Below are 15,774 nucleotides of genomic sequence, written 5' to 3' on the forward strand. Positions count from 1 at the left end.
AGGCTATAATTAATCGACTATAGAAAATTAATTCCAGAAGTTGGTTCCAGAAGTCGACTCCTAAAAGTTGATTCCTAGAAGTTCTAGAAGCTGACTTCTAAAAGTGGACTCCTAAAAATTAATTCCAAAAGTTTGTTCTAGGAGTTGATTTCTAAAAGTTGATTCCTAGAAGTTCAAGTTGACTGGTCAGTTGATCCTCTAGAAGTTGATGTCAAGAGTTGACTGTCAAAGGTGGAAAGTCAAACTCCTACTATGTTTATAAGGTCTCTATTCTACTAAGACTTCTTAAACTTTGGCTAACTAAGCTAAAGGGATAAAAAGAAAATTCAACAACATTCAACAGCAAACAAAAACGGCCCTGTAATGCAATGCATGGCTGTAAGTGACATATGTGATTTGTTCGTGAAACAAGTCCTGGTATGGACATCACATCACTACACAAGTATATGGCAAAAGCCATCTTCATACCAGGAACATAAACACATAGTGAAAATGCAATGCATGGCTGTACCTGTAAGTGAATCTTGGTGTGGAACACAACAAGCAAACAAATGGCTGGAGAGCCATCTTCACACCAAGACATTTGGAATTTAGAAAGTACCTGAATGGCGTCCCTGTAATGCGATGCATGAACAAGTGAATATGTGCAAGTGTACGTGTCACAAAGCAAATACTGGCCAAAAGGCCGTGTGAGAAAACATCCTCTGAAATAAATACAAGGAAAATCATCCAACAACCTTTAAAGGTACTAAAGTATTACAATTATCAACTACTTAATTAGTTCGATATACAAATACTGCTAAATAGTATCAAAGTTGGTGGAAGAGTTTTTGAGCAGTATGCGACAAGTGAGATAGAGGAGAATTCGAAAAGATATGTTACACTTCGGCTCATCTCATTTTGATCGCAAGCAGACTTCACTTTCCCAACTTCTGAGCAAACAGCCTATAAATTCATGACATGATGTTTCTCTTGGATGGCGACATGCAAAGGTTGAAATTTGAAAAAGACAGGATCTAACAATGCCATTTACTTCATTCTTTTCTCTCCCATTGGCAAACCCTTCCAGAAGAGGATAAATTGGAATAGTCGAGCTGGCGTGACTAATTCAGAACCTGTAAGTATAAACTCTACTTTTAAGCAATATGCACATTTATTCAAAATTGGCGAAAATAAACAAAGTAATTGGTTTTTATGAATTTCAAAACAAGCAAATCTAAACTAATTACTTGGCCAATTTGGTTTTTAAATGGTTCAAAGGAAACTAGAGTGAACAGGGTATATGCAGAAGAAAAAAAAAACTAGGCCAAAATGTCATATGGCCTTAAATTCTGTTTAACTTAGCTATTTAGGGATTTTGTGACTTCTAAAGGCTAAAAGCAACATAACTAAATTCATAGCCTGTGGAAATTGCAAGATTTCTAATACTAAAATGGTATCTAAAAACCATTAAAAACAACACCTGCATAAGAAAATTGATTCCAAACAAACAACACTATGCCAAATCCATACCAACCGATCCACAAAAAAAAAAACAAGCAATTATAATGAAACTTAATTTTGCTTACTTGTGCCAGTCAAAAGGTTGGATGTGGATCCTATGGCAAAGGCATTAGAAGCTGGCTTTTTGAGCCGCAAAATTAGAAAAGTTGGTGCCTGCAGTTACCAACTTAGGAGAGCCTGCAAAAATCAAAATGCGTATGTATTCAACCATTCAAACAGACAAAATGCATCCAAGGCACTAAAAATCAACTCTTACCCGTTGTCAAGGTTACGGTTTCTTGCAAAAAATTCAGTCACTGCATTGGGAGCAAGATAAAGGACCAACGGCTTTTTAAAAGCCGAAGGGAGGTCTGAAATTGAGCCAAAACCATTAGCAATTAAATTCAAATGTTGACATTGAATCAAGTGTTGGGCAATTAAATTCAAATGTTGACATTGAATCAAATTTTAGCATTTAATTAAATTTTTGAGGAGAAAGGCACAATCTTAGGTGATTAACAAAGTTAAAAATCACTATACGGCAACTGAAGTTTAAGAGATTGAATTAAAGAATTATACCTGCCATGGTGGTGGGATTTGATACTGCCTTTGAAGTTGTCGACGTGAGCTGCTGGAGGCAGGCCGCTGCTGCTGAGGGAATTGAAGCTGTTGGTTCGGCGCGGTGGAGTTGCTTGAGGACGGCGACTTGCTGGTTGCTAAAATAAACGAGCTGCTGGATGACAAAGCCGCTGAGTTGCTGGCGGAGAGCCGCTGGACGCGATAGGCTTGCTGAGCCGCGAAGGAGCCGCCAAGCGCAAGGGAGCTGCTCGCCGTAGGGGCGCCGAACTTGGGTACCGCCGTTTTTGCGGGGGAAACAGACAGCCACCGTTGGCCCAAGGCCTGTCAATGTGACTATTTTCTTGGAGAGCAGCAACCATTCTTGGAGTCTGTGCATGTGCCGTAGATCTTGGAGCAGGTGAAGCGGCTGCCGTGGTTCTTGGAGAAGTTGCCAAGTTTGAAGACAAACGGCCGTTGGACGTCGAGCTGCCGTGGCCGGACGTGGATAGGTTGCTGAAGCCGTCTCCAGGGTTGTGGATCCGCTGCCGCCGTGACCAACTGTTGATGAGATGGAAATCTCCCCATAAATTTTCACAAAAGTAACTCGCCACTGTGCATATAAATTGAAAAATGCTTCATATTGTAAATGACCTGCTTCTATAAAGCCAAGGCGTGGAGTTACTGGAGTACCACTTCAAACATGAAAAGGCATTATGAATTAAGGATGAGAATTTTGGTGGGAAGCGTTTGGGACGGCGAAAGGTGAATTGATTTTTAGATCTGTGCGTGGAGGGTGAAGGTGGAAGAAGATTCAAATCATAGGGGTGCTGGAGGCCTTAAAAGATTTATATTTACACATAATTCTGGAGTTCTTAAAATTTTAACGGCTAAAAATAATAAAAAAAAAGCAAGTGCCGTGAATTTTCAATTTTTGAATTTACCGTGATAAAAGAAAATTTAAATAATTTTGGCTAAAATAATATATATAAATGGCTTTATTTTTAAAAAGCCAATTATATAGGGGGCATTGTTTGCACCAAAATTAAAAATATGGCTAAAAGGCCATAAAAGCCCGTATTCTTTTTCAAAAGATAAAAAGAGCACTGTGAATAATTGGCCTAAAGTAATTTTCAAAAGTTGATTTCTAGAAGTTAACCATTTTTGCCAGAAGTTGATTTCCAAAATTTGATTTCTAAAGGTTGACTAATTTTGACCTAGAGGTCGATTTCGGAGGTTGATTTTTCAAAGGTTAATTTCTAGAGGTTGACTAATTTTGACTTCAGATGTTGGTCTCCAAAGGTTGGTCGCTAGAGGTTGACTAATTTTTACTCCAGAGGTTGATTTTAGAGGTTGAGTTCTAGAAGGTGACTTCCAGAGGTTGATTTTTAGAGGTTGACTTTTAGAAGGTGATTTCCAGAGGTTGGCTAGTTATTCCTAACAGATGCAAAAAGTCCAAGTCCATTTGCAGAAGATAAAGCCCAAATTTGAGATGGCCATTAAATATTAATTTAAATGGCCCATAAACCCAAGAAGTCCATTTCAGAAGAAAAGAAGTTAAAAAGCACGTACAGCAGAAGTAAAGACACGATTGGCAGTTCCTGAAGGTGGGGAAGAACGTGTGCAGTTGAAACATGAAGCAGTAGTTTTCAAAGGAAAAAGCTATAAATAAGAGAAGAGCAGCCAATTTGCAGCCCCCGATCAAATCCAACAAAAACCAGCCCAAAGGCAAAAACACTCAACACTTAGCATTCTCAGTTTTCTTCAATCAGTAAAGAACTTTACGATTGAACTTCTGCAATTTCTACTCAAACACTTGTATTTTCATTTCATTCAATTAGTAAACATATTTACAGTTGAATTTCTTTGTTTTAGCATTACTTGATTGGAGTACTTGTTATAAGGTTAACCAAACCCCAATCGCTCGTTTAAGAAGTTAAGTTACATTTTGGAATCCGCTTCCTGGCACGCCCGCATTTCACACGCTTGTTGTTACGAACGCAAAACGCCAGTAACAGAATATATAAAAAAAATTAAAAGATGAGGTGTTTTTAAGAAATTAATCCTAATAAAAATGAAACAAGAAGAAGAGGTAATTGATAGTAAGAGAGAGTAGCATAATGATAGGCCACCAAACAGATTCAATAAAATCTAATGAGTTTGAAAATTGGTTGATTGAAACAGACGTGGCGAATGCTAATTGGATAATGAAATTACCGCACGTAGCTGGAACCTTTCGTTTCTCAAACAGTAGTACGGCCACTTTAAATTCTTCTGCTCCATTTGGGACCCTTCCTTCTTTCCATTCTACAGTCGCTCCTCCTCGCGCGTGTGTACGTGCAGTTATTATTTGTTTAAATTTTAAATGAAAGCTATTATTAAATCTTAAGAGAATTTCTCTAGAAATAAATCTTAAGAGAATGATTCTCTCAATGAGTGAATGTGTTTAATTTTTTTTATAGTTAATAATTATATTAATTGAATTTATTTTTAAATATTTTGTTTCTATTTGCATCTATTTAATTTATTAGAAAAAATATATGTATTTTATATTAAAAGTTTTTAGAGATAGATTAATATACAAGACAAAAAATATAAATCACTATAAAAAATAACCCAGCGAATTGGAAATGTGACATTTTAAACTAGATTACAAGCTTCTATATTTCTGACCGTCGAATAAATTAGATTGAGGAAGTATTGAAGAATTTATAAAGACGTAAAATATATTCGTAAATATCTTGATAAGAAAAAATAGCACAATTTTTAAAATTATTAGCAGTAGATTTGGAGGACATTACCTTCACATATTACATTCTTCTATCCCATATTAATATCCCAATTTATTGCCTCCCGAAGAGCAAGAATTTTTAGTATACGTTGATTCTAAATAAATCTGAATATAGCTGAAAATCTATTTCAAATTATACCTGAATGATTCTTTGCTACCGTTGTCATAACACAAAATTAATGCTACTCGACATTTATACCATTTGAACTTCATCGGTATATCTCCTCAAATTTTTAAAAATGTAGTAAAAAGTTTATTTGCTAAAAAGAGCCAACTCGATTAGGTAAATGATGTGCTTCGTTCAAACTCAAATTTATTTCATTTAGATTTTTTTTCATCGTTCTCTTCTATTTTAAATCGAATAATGTAAAATAAAATATTTTTTTAAAATAAAGTAATAATTCTTTAAAAATAATTTTGCTAGTTGCATTATAATATTGAAATTTGATTTTACATTATTCTCAATATTCCTAATAAAAACATCTTGATTTATATGATTTAAGTAACTTATGAGTATATTTATTCAAAATCATAATCAAGAGATATATTAATATTAAATAATTTATTATAAAATTCGTTAAAAATGAATAAAGTACTGACTAAATAAGAGCCATATTATAAAATTTAGCATAGAAACTTTTTAAAGGAGCTTAACTTCTGATTTTTTTTTTGTCAAAGATGTTAATCGACTCTTAGAGTCTCAGTTGTTAGTTATTAGCTACCTAGACGTGGTTTGAACCCACAACCTCTCGATGCACTTAGAGACGCCTTAACCAATCAAGTTAAGTCCACATTGGCCTTAACATACAATATTTCAAGTCTTTTATATAGAAGCAATTTTGAGCATACCTATTAGTGTTCTAATAGGTATGTTTATTTCAAATCTGAATCCTTATAGATATGTCTTTTATTTCGAGACAATAGGAGAGTATCTCAGATTTAGATATAAATCCTATTATCGGTGTTTGAAGAGGAAATATTATAAAAGATTCGGTATATAAGGCGATTTCTCTTTGATTTTAGTATACTGGTCGGACTCTTGGTATCTATTTCTTTTCCTAGATCGTAAGAGATTCAGATTCAAACTTTAGAGTTTAGTATCTATCACTTCCTAATATAAATCCAAAATGAAATATTATTAACATAATATTAATTAATTCAAAGGAGATGAATCAAATTATAAATCTTACGTAGATGTGTCATATGAAACTAGTACCATGAGTATAGATCATTTTGAAGCAAATAGTTTGATTAATGATCTCAACCAACTCAATTAATCGTATTGTTCATTAAAATCTTAAAAAAGAAAGAATAATATAAATAAAATCTAATTAGACTTACTTTTTTTCATATACAAATTAGAAAATCTGATTAAGAGATACGCTTAGAATGAGAATGTTGTAGTTAGAGTAGTCTGCCATCGCTAGTATGCATCTAGCTGTTGTTTCAGATAATCTAAAAAAGTGTATTATCTAAATAAAATAAATCAACTTATATTTCTTTTATATTTATTCACATTTAATATATTGATTTTTTTGGGTTTCTATATTTAGTATTTCTTTGCATTTCACTATAATCAATAAAAATAGATGAAGAATTATCTAAATAATAAATGACTTTGTAGTTTAAAATAAAAATAATACTCCTTGTGTCCCATTTAAAAAAGGACAATCTCAATTTTTTATTTTTTATATACAAAGGCAGATAATGACTTTTCTATCATTTTATAAGAAATTATCTTAATACTTCATTTTCTCTTTCTATAATTTAGTGTCTGCTACTCTACATACAAACTACGACAATGATTAAAGGCACTCCAGATATGGCTTCTTATACTCATTTTTATGAATAATTAATAGATAGAAATACACTATAAAAGGAGAGTAAGAAATTATTATTGAAGTGTATATAGTCATTTTCACAAATACAAGACTACAATAAATAAGGATAATATAAAAAAACAATATTGATAATTATAGATTTTTTAATCCATACGGAAAATGATATGTTTTTTTTTTAAACGAGGGCAAAAAGAATAATATTTGCTAATTATAAAATGGATAAAACAATATTGAAATAATTAGTAGCTTACTTGTTTTCATTTAAAATTACACACTAATAATTTAATTAATTTGAAAAGAAAAACTAAGTGATCAATTTCCATTCAAAATGACACTTATAATCTAATTAATCAGAAAATAAAAACCTAACTTTTTCCATTTTCATACCTTGAAGGGTTAAGAGAATTCGTCCATTGAATAATAAATAATATCTAGTTTAAACTTCATCTCAATAAGACCTGTTTGATATGAAGACTATCACTCCGATAACGATTTTTATCTTTTTCTATAAGAATTTTTATATAGTTTGTCGGATTTTGTGTCTTATTTTCTTAGATTGTTCAAGACTTCTGAGCGATTATTCGGACTTTCAAGGTAATCTCTTGTAGATTAAAGATTTGAAGGGCTATCAATCTATTTTCTTAGAATTTCATTGACCAAGATGATCGGAAAAACAAACTTTCAAAGGGATCAAATGGGTCGGGCGTGACCGGTTTATCGAAATAAAGGGCATATTCAAGTCCCGCTCCAACGAAAGTCTAACTTCTCGTTCGGTTAAATTATATACTGAATTTATGGCTGGATTTGCCGCTCTTTCAATTTACTTAACTTGTATCATAAGTTTTGTTAGTATTTTTTAGACCTATAAATTAAAAAATCATATTTTAAATATAAACTATGATTTTTTTTATATAATTTAATCTTTATCAATGAATTCTATTTCGGTCTGACAATTTTTTGAAAAAAAAAAAAAAACTCAATAATCAATTTAATATAACTTGAGAAAATTGATGTCACCCCCTCGGGGCTTAGTTGTATAATGTGTAGCTGTGTAATGTAATAAAAAGAAGGGACCCACCACCCATGTGCCCTCCCTCCTGTCTCCACCAGCTCCTGCCTCTCAATCATTAGCTCTCTGTTTCCTCTCCTCTCTAACTCCTCCCCTCCCCCCTCCCAAAAAAACCCTACTCCCCCACTCTCCTCCTCTCCACCCATGTCTAATTCCGATTCTACCCCCGCCAACGGCGCCATTCTCAACCCCTCAGCCAACACTAACGGCAACGGAGTCTTGACTGTAAAGAAGCCGCCGGCTAAGGACCGTCACAGTAAAGTTGACGGACGTGGGCGGCGAATTCGCATGCCGATTATTTGTGCTGCTAGGGTTTTTCAGTTGACTAGAGAGTTGGGTCATAAATCTGATGGTCAGACCATTGAGTGGCTACTGCGTCAAGCTGAGCCGTCGATTATTGCTGCTACTGGTACTGGTACTACTCCGGCTAGCTTCTCGACTCTGTCGGTGTCGGTTCGGTCCGGTGGAGGTAACTCTAACTCTCATTCTATATCGAATTCGTCGCTAATTTCCGATCATAAGCCGGTTTTAGGGGCGACGCCGTTTATTTTAGGGAAACGGATGAGAATTGACGATGATGATGGCAGTAATAAGGATGACATTATTGGAGTCTCTGTTGGTCCCACTGTTGGGTCCTTTGTGGGTCCGTCTCCGACTTCCGCGGGTGCCGGCGGGTTCTGGGCTGTGCCGGCTAGACCCGATTTTTGGGGATTTGCTGCTGCGGCTGCTCAGACGGATTTAGCGGCAGTTCAGCAGCAAACCTCTCTGTTTGTGCACCAGCAGCAAGCGGCCGCGGCAGCTGCTGCAATAGGCGAGGCTTCGGCTGCTCGAGTTGGGAATTATCTCCCCGGACATCTTAATTTGTTGGCTTCGTTATCGGGCGGACACGGGAGTTCAGGACGGAGAGAGGACGATCACCGTTGAGAATTCGAGTGATTGGATGGTGATTCTGCGGCCGCCGCGGCAGTTTATGGTATATATATGTGTAATATATGTGAAATTATTGTTTTTGTGTGTGTGAAGATGAATGTTGAGCATGTTAGTGAAGTTAGGGTAGATTTTTTTTCCTATTTTTCCCCCTTATATTAGGGATTGAAGGGTAATTTGGAGTTGAATTGAAGCATGAAGGCATGTTTGGATTCAATTAGTGAAGTAGTTTTGTTTGGAGATGATGATTAATTCAATTAGAGGGTTCAATTGTTTTTAGTTAATTTGGTTCATTTTTAGGAGAAGAAGAAGGGGAAAAGAAGCAAATAATGATTCATAAATGAGTATGGCTCAAATTGGATTTTCCTATCAGAAGTTGTAGTGAGTTTAGAATTTGTTACTTTGGAAAAAAAATAACAATTTCCAAGTAATTCTATTTTCCCATTGTGTGTAACATGTTTTTTTAAGTACTCATTGATAGAGTGCATTTGTGCAAGGGAATTAGAGTTTTTTTTTCCTTTATGTGTGCAGTTTGATTGGATTATTCTTAGCTTGATGATCTTGTATGAAACTTTGCATATTATATGGGTTTCAAACAACTTATTCTATGCATAATGATGCTTGCAAATAACGAGACGAGTGATGATACAAAACACCACAATTCTCTTTAGTTTCATTGTTAGATTTTTACCAATTCATCTTACGAAAGTGTTTACCTATTATACGTTGTTTTTTTAAAAAAAAAAACAAAGATAAGAATTTTAACTTAAATTTGAAACAAATACGTTCATAAGAAAGTTAGAAAAATTGTTAAAATGCTCCCGATAATCTGATATAGAACGAGCATTTTACTTTGACAAATGCGTTATCTGATTTGAAAATCATTTTACTAAAGAAAATGAATTAGTAATTGTTTTGCTACCATTATAAATAATCAATATATACATTATTATGCATAAATAGTGTGAGGGTTATGTTCATTAAGCTACACTCTAATGTATAAATCTTTCAGACCAATAAAAGTATCATATGTGTTTTAGAATTAATACAACTTGATGTACGCTTGGCCTTGAGCAATAAATTAATGACACAGAGCTACTATATGCAATAATACAGTTATAGTAAATTAATGGCAAAATCAATATGGATATCCCTCTATTTCATGATTTTTGTTCCGAAGGTTTCTTATTTTTAAATTTGCCTTACTTAGTCCTTCTATAATGATTTTCCGTTTGAAATGTCCCTGAATGGACAGAATGAAGAAAGTGTATCTCATTCTATGTTAATTAGAGTTGAGCAAGAACCGAATCAGACGAAAAACTCGAATCGAACTTCGTTGTTTAGTTCGGTTTTTCGGTGAAAACGGTTTGATCCAGTTCCTATTTTAGGTAAAGTTTGATGTTCTGTGTTCGGTTTGGTTTGAGTGTTTTGAAAACTGAAACATCAAAAAAATCGAATGAATTGAACTTTAATATAAAATACATAATTATTTTTAAAAAATAACACACATATATATATATATACATTTATATTTATATGTTTTTTCTCTTTATATTTTAATTATTGTTGATACATAAATTAATAATTGTTATTTTAACATATATGAAAATTTATTAGATTATGATTATTCAATATTTGAATTAACTTCAATATAAAAAAATCAAATTCGGTTTTACTGGACCGTACCGATAAATCACTTTTTGGAATTACTTGTTGGACATTGTGGAAACATCGCAATAATTTTATCTTCAACAATGACTAGAACTGCTCGGACACTCTCGTCCGCTTTATCTTCAATTTGGTGAACTACACCATCAGGCTAAGTAGTTTGCCATCCTCTCAAATCCTGGCTTGAGTCCTAAAATGCAACATTTGATCGGCTGGGATCCTCCCCCTTCATGTTGGCTGAAAATCAACTCCGATGGTGCAGTCCGTACTCTGGATAACTTTGCCACTTTTGGAGGTCTGTTTCACAATGGCAGAGGTGACTGGGTCTTCAGTTACAACAAAAATATTGCATGTTGTTCAGCTCTTCAAGATGATCTTTGAGGGCCCCTTGATGGTCTGGAAGCATCATGGAATCGAGGGTTCAAACATGTCATGTTGGAGACAGATAGAACTTGCGTTGGATTACATGAACAACAAGTATAGTTGCGGGTTAATGCCAATGCCAACATCCTCCGTGCTATCGGAGACCTGCTCACCAGGGACTGGTCTGTTACAGTCAGCATATTTGTAGAAAGGGCAATAGATGTGCCGATCGCATGACCAGTTAAGAATTCTCCCACAACAGTGGTATCATGCATTGCAATACTATGCCGATTGATGTTTCAAGATATTTAGCAGAAAACCTTGCGGGTGTTAGTCTTCCTCGAATGTGTAAAATGTCTTAGTATTTGGTCCCTTCTTGGCTTTGGCCAGCCTTTTCTTATATATAAAAAAACATGATGTCAATTCTATAATTTAACATTTAATTTTTAAATTTAAGTTCAATACAATGTTATATCTTGTGTTAAATTTAATTTATGTCATATTTGGTGTGACACCATTTAGGTTGTTAGAGCCTTTATCTGTACCGACGAAATATTCTCATTAGAAGATAATCTTATATTAAACTTTTGAAATTATTCCAAATATATAATTTTCATTATCTTTTCAAATTGAATAAATTATTTTAAAATTATTTATATAAATGTATTTTACAAATACAATTATTAATTAGATTCCCTGTAAATGCACAGATTTACGACTTATTATTCATAATTGCAATCATCAAATACTTTTTATGAGCTGAGCCGCTTTATTCTTTTTATTTTCTTCATGGAAGAAGTCATCATCCATCTCCGCTCTTAATAGTTTATTAGACAAACTATGGCTTAATATACTATTTAGTCCTTAAATTTTACTATTTTCTTCCATACGACCTCTAAACTAATTTTTTGTTCCATGGGACTTTTTAACTATGTTCTTTGTTCTATTTAACCCATAAATTTTACCATTTTGTTCCTTGTGACCTCTGAACTAATTTCGTGTTCCATTAGACCTTTTAACTATTTTTTTTGTTCTATTTAACCTTCAAACTATACTATTTGTTTTATTTAACCCCTTAACTATTCTTTTTGCCTATTGCACATTTAAACTTTTAATTTTTACCCGTTTAACCTCCTCAAAAATACAACTATTTAATTTTCAACTATATTATGTTTAGAATAAATGCTTAAAATCAAATAAATTAATTAAAGGCTTAATCACCAAAAAATGCCAAACCTATATATTTTGTGTCAATTATAGCCAAACCTTTAAAAATCATCAGATTTAGCCAAACCTTATATGTTCTGTTTCCTTTTTAGCCATTTTTGAATCGAACCGGTTTTTCTGACACCGTGTCGTCCACGTCACCGCCAACTAAGCAATTGGCTGGCATGGTAGCTGAAATATTTAAATAAGGTTTGGCTATAACTGACAAAAAAAAAGGTTTGGTATTTTTTGGGTGAATAAACGTAATTTTAAATTCAAGCCAATTTTTAAATTTAATAATTAGTAAATTAATTATATTATTTAATTTCCTATTTAATACTAATTAAAATTAATTTTAATTTTTTATTAAACCTAATTAAATCTAATAAATTTATATTATAATATATTTGAATGAATATGTAATTAACAAAATGAAGTAATGTATTACTTAGGAATTACTGTTGAATTAAATTTGGTGAAAGGGTTTAATGTCCATGATGATTTTGAACTTGATTTATTATTTTTAATGTTGTTGAGATCTTGTTATGACTGGGTTTAGGTAATAAACAAAATGGTTATGTGTAAATTAAGGTAAGTTTTTGGCTATACCGAGTAAAATGACATATGCGTTTATGCTTATAAACATCATGAGAGCTTCACTTTTTGAAGGAAAAAAATGAGAAAATAATTATACTCGTCCTTTAAATAAGCAGTCTATTTAGTGATTATTTTTATATTTATGTGTGTCTAGTTAAATTATGAACATATTCGTATGTTTGTTGTGTATATTACTCTCAGATTGTTCGTCGGAAGACGAACAATTGGATCTCAAACGGCGGCGGTGTCAAAGAACTGACAACTGGAATTTAAAAAAAAAATTAAGATGAATATGACATTTTTTTTTTAGTAAAATTTAGATTAATTATATATCCATCAAATATGTAAAAAATATATTTTAGAATTATTTAAATTTAGTAAAAATTAAATTAATTTTAATTAGCATTAAATAAAAATATTATTTTTTAAATATATATGAATTTCATTATAATATAATTAATCATTTAGTTATTTAATTTTAAAATTAGTTTTATTCACCAAAAAATACCAAACCTATGCATTTTGTGTCAGCTATAGCCAAACTTTATTTAAATATTTCAGCTGCCATGCCAGCCAATTGCTTAGTTGGCGGTGACGTGGACGACACGGTGTCAGAAAAACCAGTTCGATTCAAAAATGGCTAAAAAAAACAGAACATATAAGGTTTGGCTAAATCTGGTGATTTTAAAGGTTTGACTATAATTGACACAAGACGTATAGGTTTGACATTTTTTGGTGATTAAGCCTTAATTAAATGGTCAAATGTTATAAAAAGGCCAAACCTTTCACAAAAATTTCACAAAAGTCCTGACCTTTCAATTTTGTCAATTTTGGCCAAAAATTGATTATTTGGTTTCACAAAAGTCCTGACCTTTCAATTTTGTCAATTTTGGCCAAAAATGGATTATTTAGTTTCACAAAAGTCCCGAACTTTCACTATTTGGCATGCCACATAGGCGTCACATAGGCAAATTGAAATCAAATTGAGAGTTGGCCACAACTGAAACCAAATAATTTATTTTTGGCCAAAATTGACAAACTTTTGTGAAACTTTTATGAAAGATTTGGCCTTTTTACAACATTTGGCCTAATTAAATATACAATGACATATGTTTTTTTTTTAAAATGTATTTTTTAATAATATTTTTGTAAATTGTTGACGACATTATAAATTAGAAATAAAAGGGTAGAAATAAATAAAAAATATTTAATGTTGATCGAATAATTAAATGATATTACTTCTTGAACATGCAAATGTTTTTTTATATTTCAATAATGATAAAAGGAGTTTATCTCTTTTGGTTAACGATATTTATAAAATGCATAAATTATTATACTTTGATAATATTAAATGAATGTTTAATTGTTTAAAAATAAAATAAATTTTAGTGTGTTTCGTAAATTTAACTCAAATTTTTAATTTTAGAAATTTTAAGATACCAACTTTTAATTTTTTACAATTTCAAATTTTTCAAATCAATTACGAATCTTTTAAATTTGTGTTTAAATTATAAAATACGCTAAAATTCATGATTTTTAAAGTAATTAATCCTTAAATAAATTTTTCAATAATATATAAAATACATCGCTTTTTATTTTAAATGTAAGAATCATATTCATATCTTTTCTAAAATTGATACATTGCGTGAGAGGTTAAATGGGTAAAAAAAACGTAGTTTAGATGTTCATTGAAAAAAAAAACACTTAGTTAAGGGGTTAAATAGAACAAATAGTTTAGTTTGGGGGGTTAAATAGAACAAAAAAATAATTAAGAGGCTCCATGGAATAAAAAATTAGTTTATAGGTCGCATGGAATAAAGTGGTAGAACAAAAAAAATAGTTAAGAGGTTTAATGAAAAAAAAAATAGTTAAGAGGTCACATGTAATAAAGTGGTAAAGTTTAGGGGTTAAATAATATATTAATCCGATAAACTATTTATTAAATTTATATAAAAATATACATATATTTAAAGAATCCTAGATAATAGATGAAAACATATGAAAATAATAGATAATTACCATAATAATTAATAGAAAATTACATAGTAATTAATTAAATTATTTCTTTTAACTTTTTTATATTGGAGATTTTATAATTCTAAGCTAAACATTGCATTTTGCTATTTTCAAATGCTAAATATAGCATAAATTTTTCATTGCATTGGAATACTCTAACGGCACATTAAATTGATTGGCAAAAAAGAGTCACAAGGACACAAAATCCTAGTTTTAGTGTAAAATAGGGATGTACATGGCCTAAACATGTTTCTATGATTAAACATCATTTTAAAGTACATACAGATCAAAAATATTCTACAATTAAACATCATTTTAAAGTATATACGGATCGACATTTCTGTTAATTAGAGAGTGGTCTGATTGATATTCTCATTCTGTGAGAATTATGGAGGTATTAAATTCGAATCTCCACATCGCCCATTGAGTCTCCAGTTTATAAAGGTGACTATAAGAGAATGAACTCTCATTGTGTAACTCACACAGCCCATCGAGCATTTCAATCTATGGAAAAATAAGTATGCAGATCAACCTTTTGTGCTTCCCTTAAGAGAGTAATTATCGTCACGTCCCACCCCCGTCGGAAAGTAGTAACTAGGTCTCGGAAATTTTCGGCATTTTTCTTCTTTCTCGCAGCCTCGGTTATACTTATTCCCTTCCTGCTTGTGACATCCCGCAGGGTAGTGAGGTCTACATCCAGGATTAGCATCGCGCCTCATAGCTCCGGTGTTAATTGCTCTACTATTTGCTTCTTTTGCCATTATCAATGTCAATAACAACATAATCACACCAAAATTTCTCATCATAATAAGAGAGGAATACGATCTTTTGAGGATGATTTCATTAATTTATGTAAATTATGTAAATATATAGAAGAGATTAAAGGGTGCTATTATAGGATATTATCCCTTTGGTCAGCTAAGTTCTATCTCAACTTCACATTTACAAGAAAATAGTCTAAATCTTTTATGCAAATTATATATAGATTTGCTACTTTTAGTTTTTTTTTATTAGTGGGCGGATGTTTCTATTGCAATCATAATGTAAGAAAGCAAAATCATGGGGAATATGGGGTTCTATGTGCCTTTAATTTTAGGATACAGTTTCGACATATCTAAAAAATATCATGATTTTGTTATAGGATATAGAAAAAGTTCAATTTGAAAATATAAAATCCAATAAAGTTTATTAAATTTCTTTTATAATTTACTTTAAGAATACCATTTTAAAATATCATAGAACTTTCCTCTCTATAACAA

The 15,774-nt window shown here is 32.0% G+C and overlaps 2 protein-coding genes across 2 annotated transcripts; one reads left to right on the forward strand and one right to left on the reverse strand.

The window, feature by feature from the left end:
• Window positions 1-690: 690 nt before the first annotated feature.
• Window positions 691-2,873, reverse strand: LOC126670408 (uncharacterized). The gene is made up of 4 exons (XM_050364122.2): window positions 2,062-2,873; window positions 1,760-1,853; window positions 1,569-1,680; window positions 691-1,115 (listed from the first exon to the last, which is right to left on the reverse strand). Exons 1-3 carry the CDS (start codon window positions 2,435-2,437, stop codon window positions 1,671-1,673), a joined length of 480 nt encoding a protein of 159 aa, XP_050220079.1. The 5' UTR covers window positions 2,438-2,873; the 3' UTR covers window positions 691-1,115; window positions 1,569-1,670.
• A 4,867-nt stretch (window positions 2,874-7,740) lies between these two features.
• Window positions 7,741-9,182, forward strand: LOC126670006 (transcription factor TCP21-like). The gene has a single exon (XM_050363656.2). The coding sequence runs from the start codon at window positions 7,883-7,885 to the stop codon at window positions 8,660-8,662; it is 780 nt and encodes a 259-aa protein (XP_050219613.1). The 5' UTR covers window positions 7,741-7,882; the 3' UTR covers window positions 8,663-9,182.
• Window positions 9,183-15,774: the final 6,592 nt, after the last annotated feature.

Source organism: Mercurialis annua, linkage group LG2 (assembly GCF_937616625.2).
Source record: "Mercurialis annua linkage group LG2, ddMerAnnu1.2, whole genome shotgun sequence".
In the NCBI taxonomy this organism is placed as follows: domain Eukaryota; kingdom Viridiplantae; phylum Streptophyta; class Magnoliopsida; order Malpighiales; family Euphorbiaceae; genus Mercurialis; species Mercurialis annua.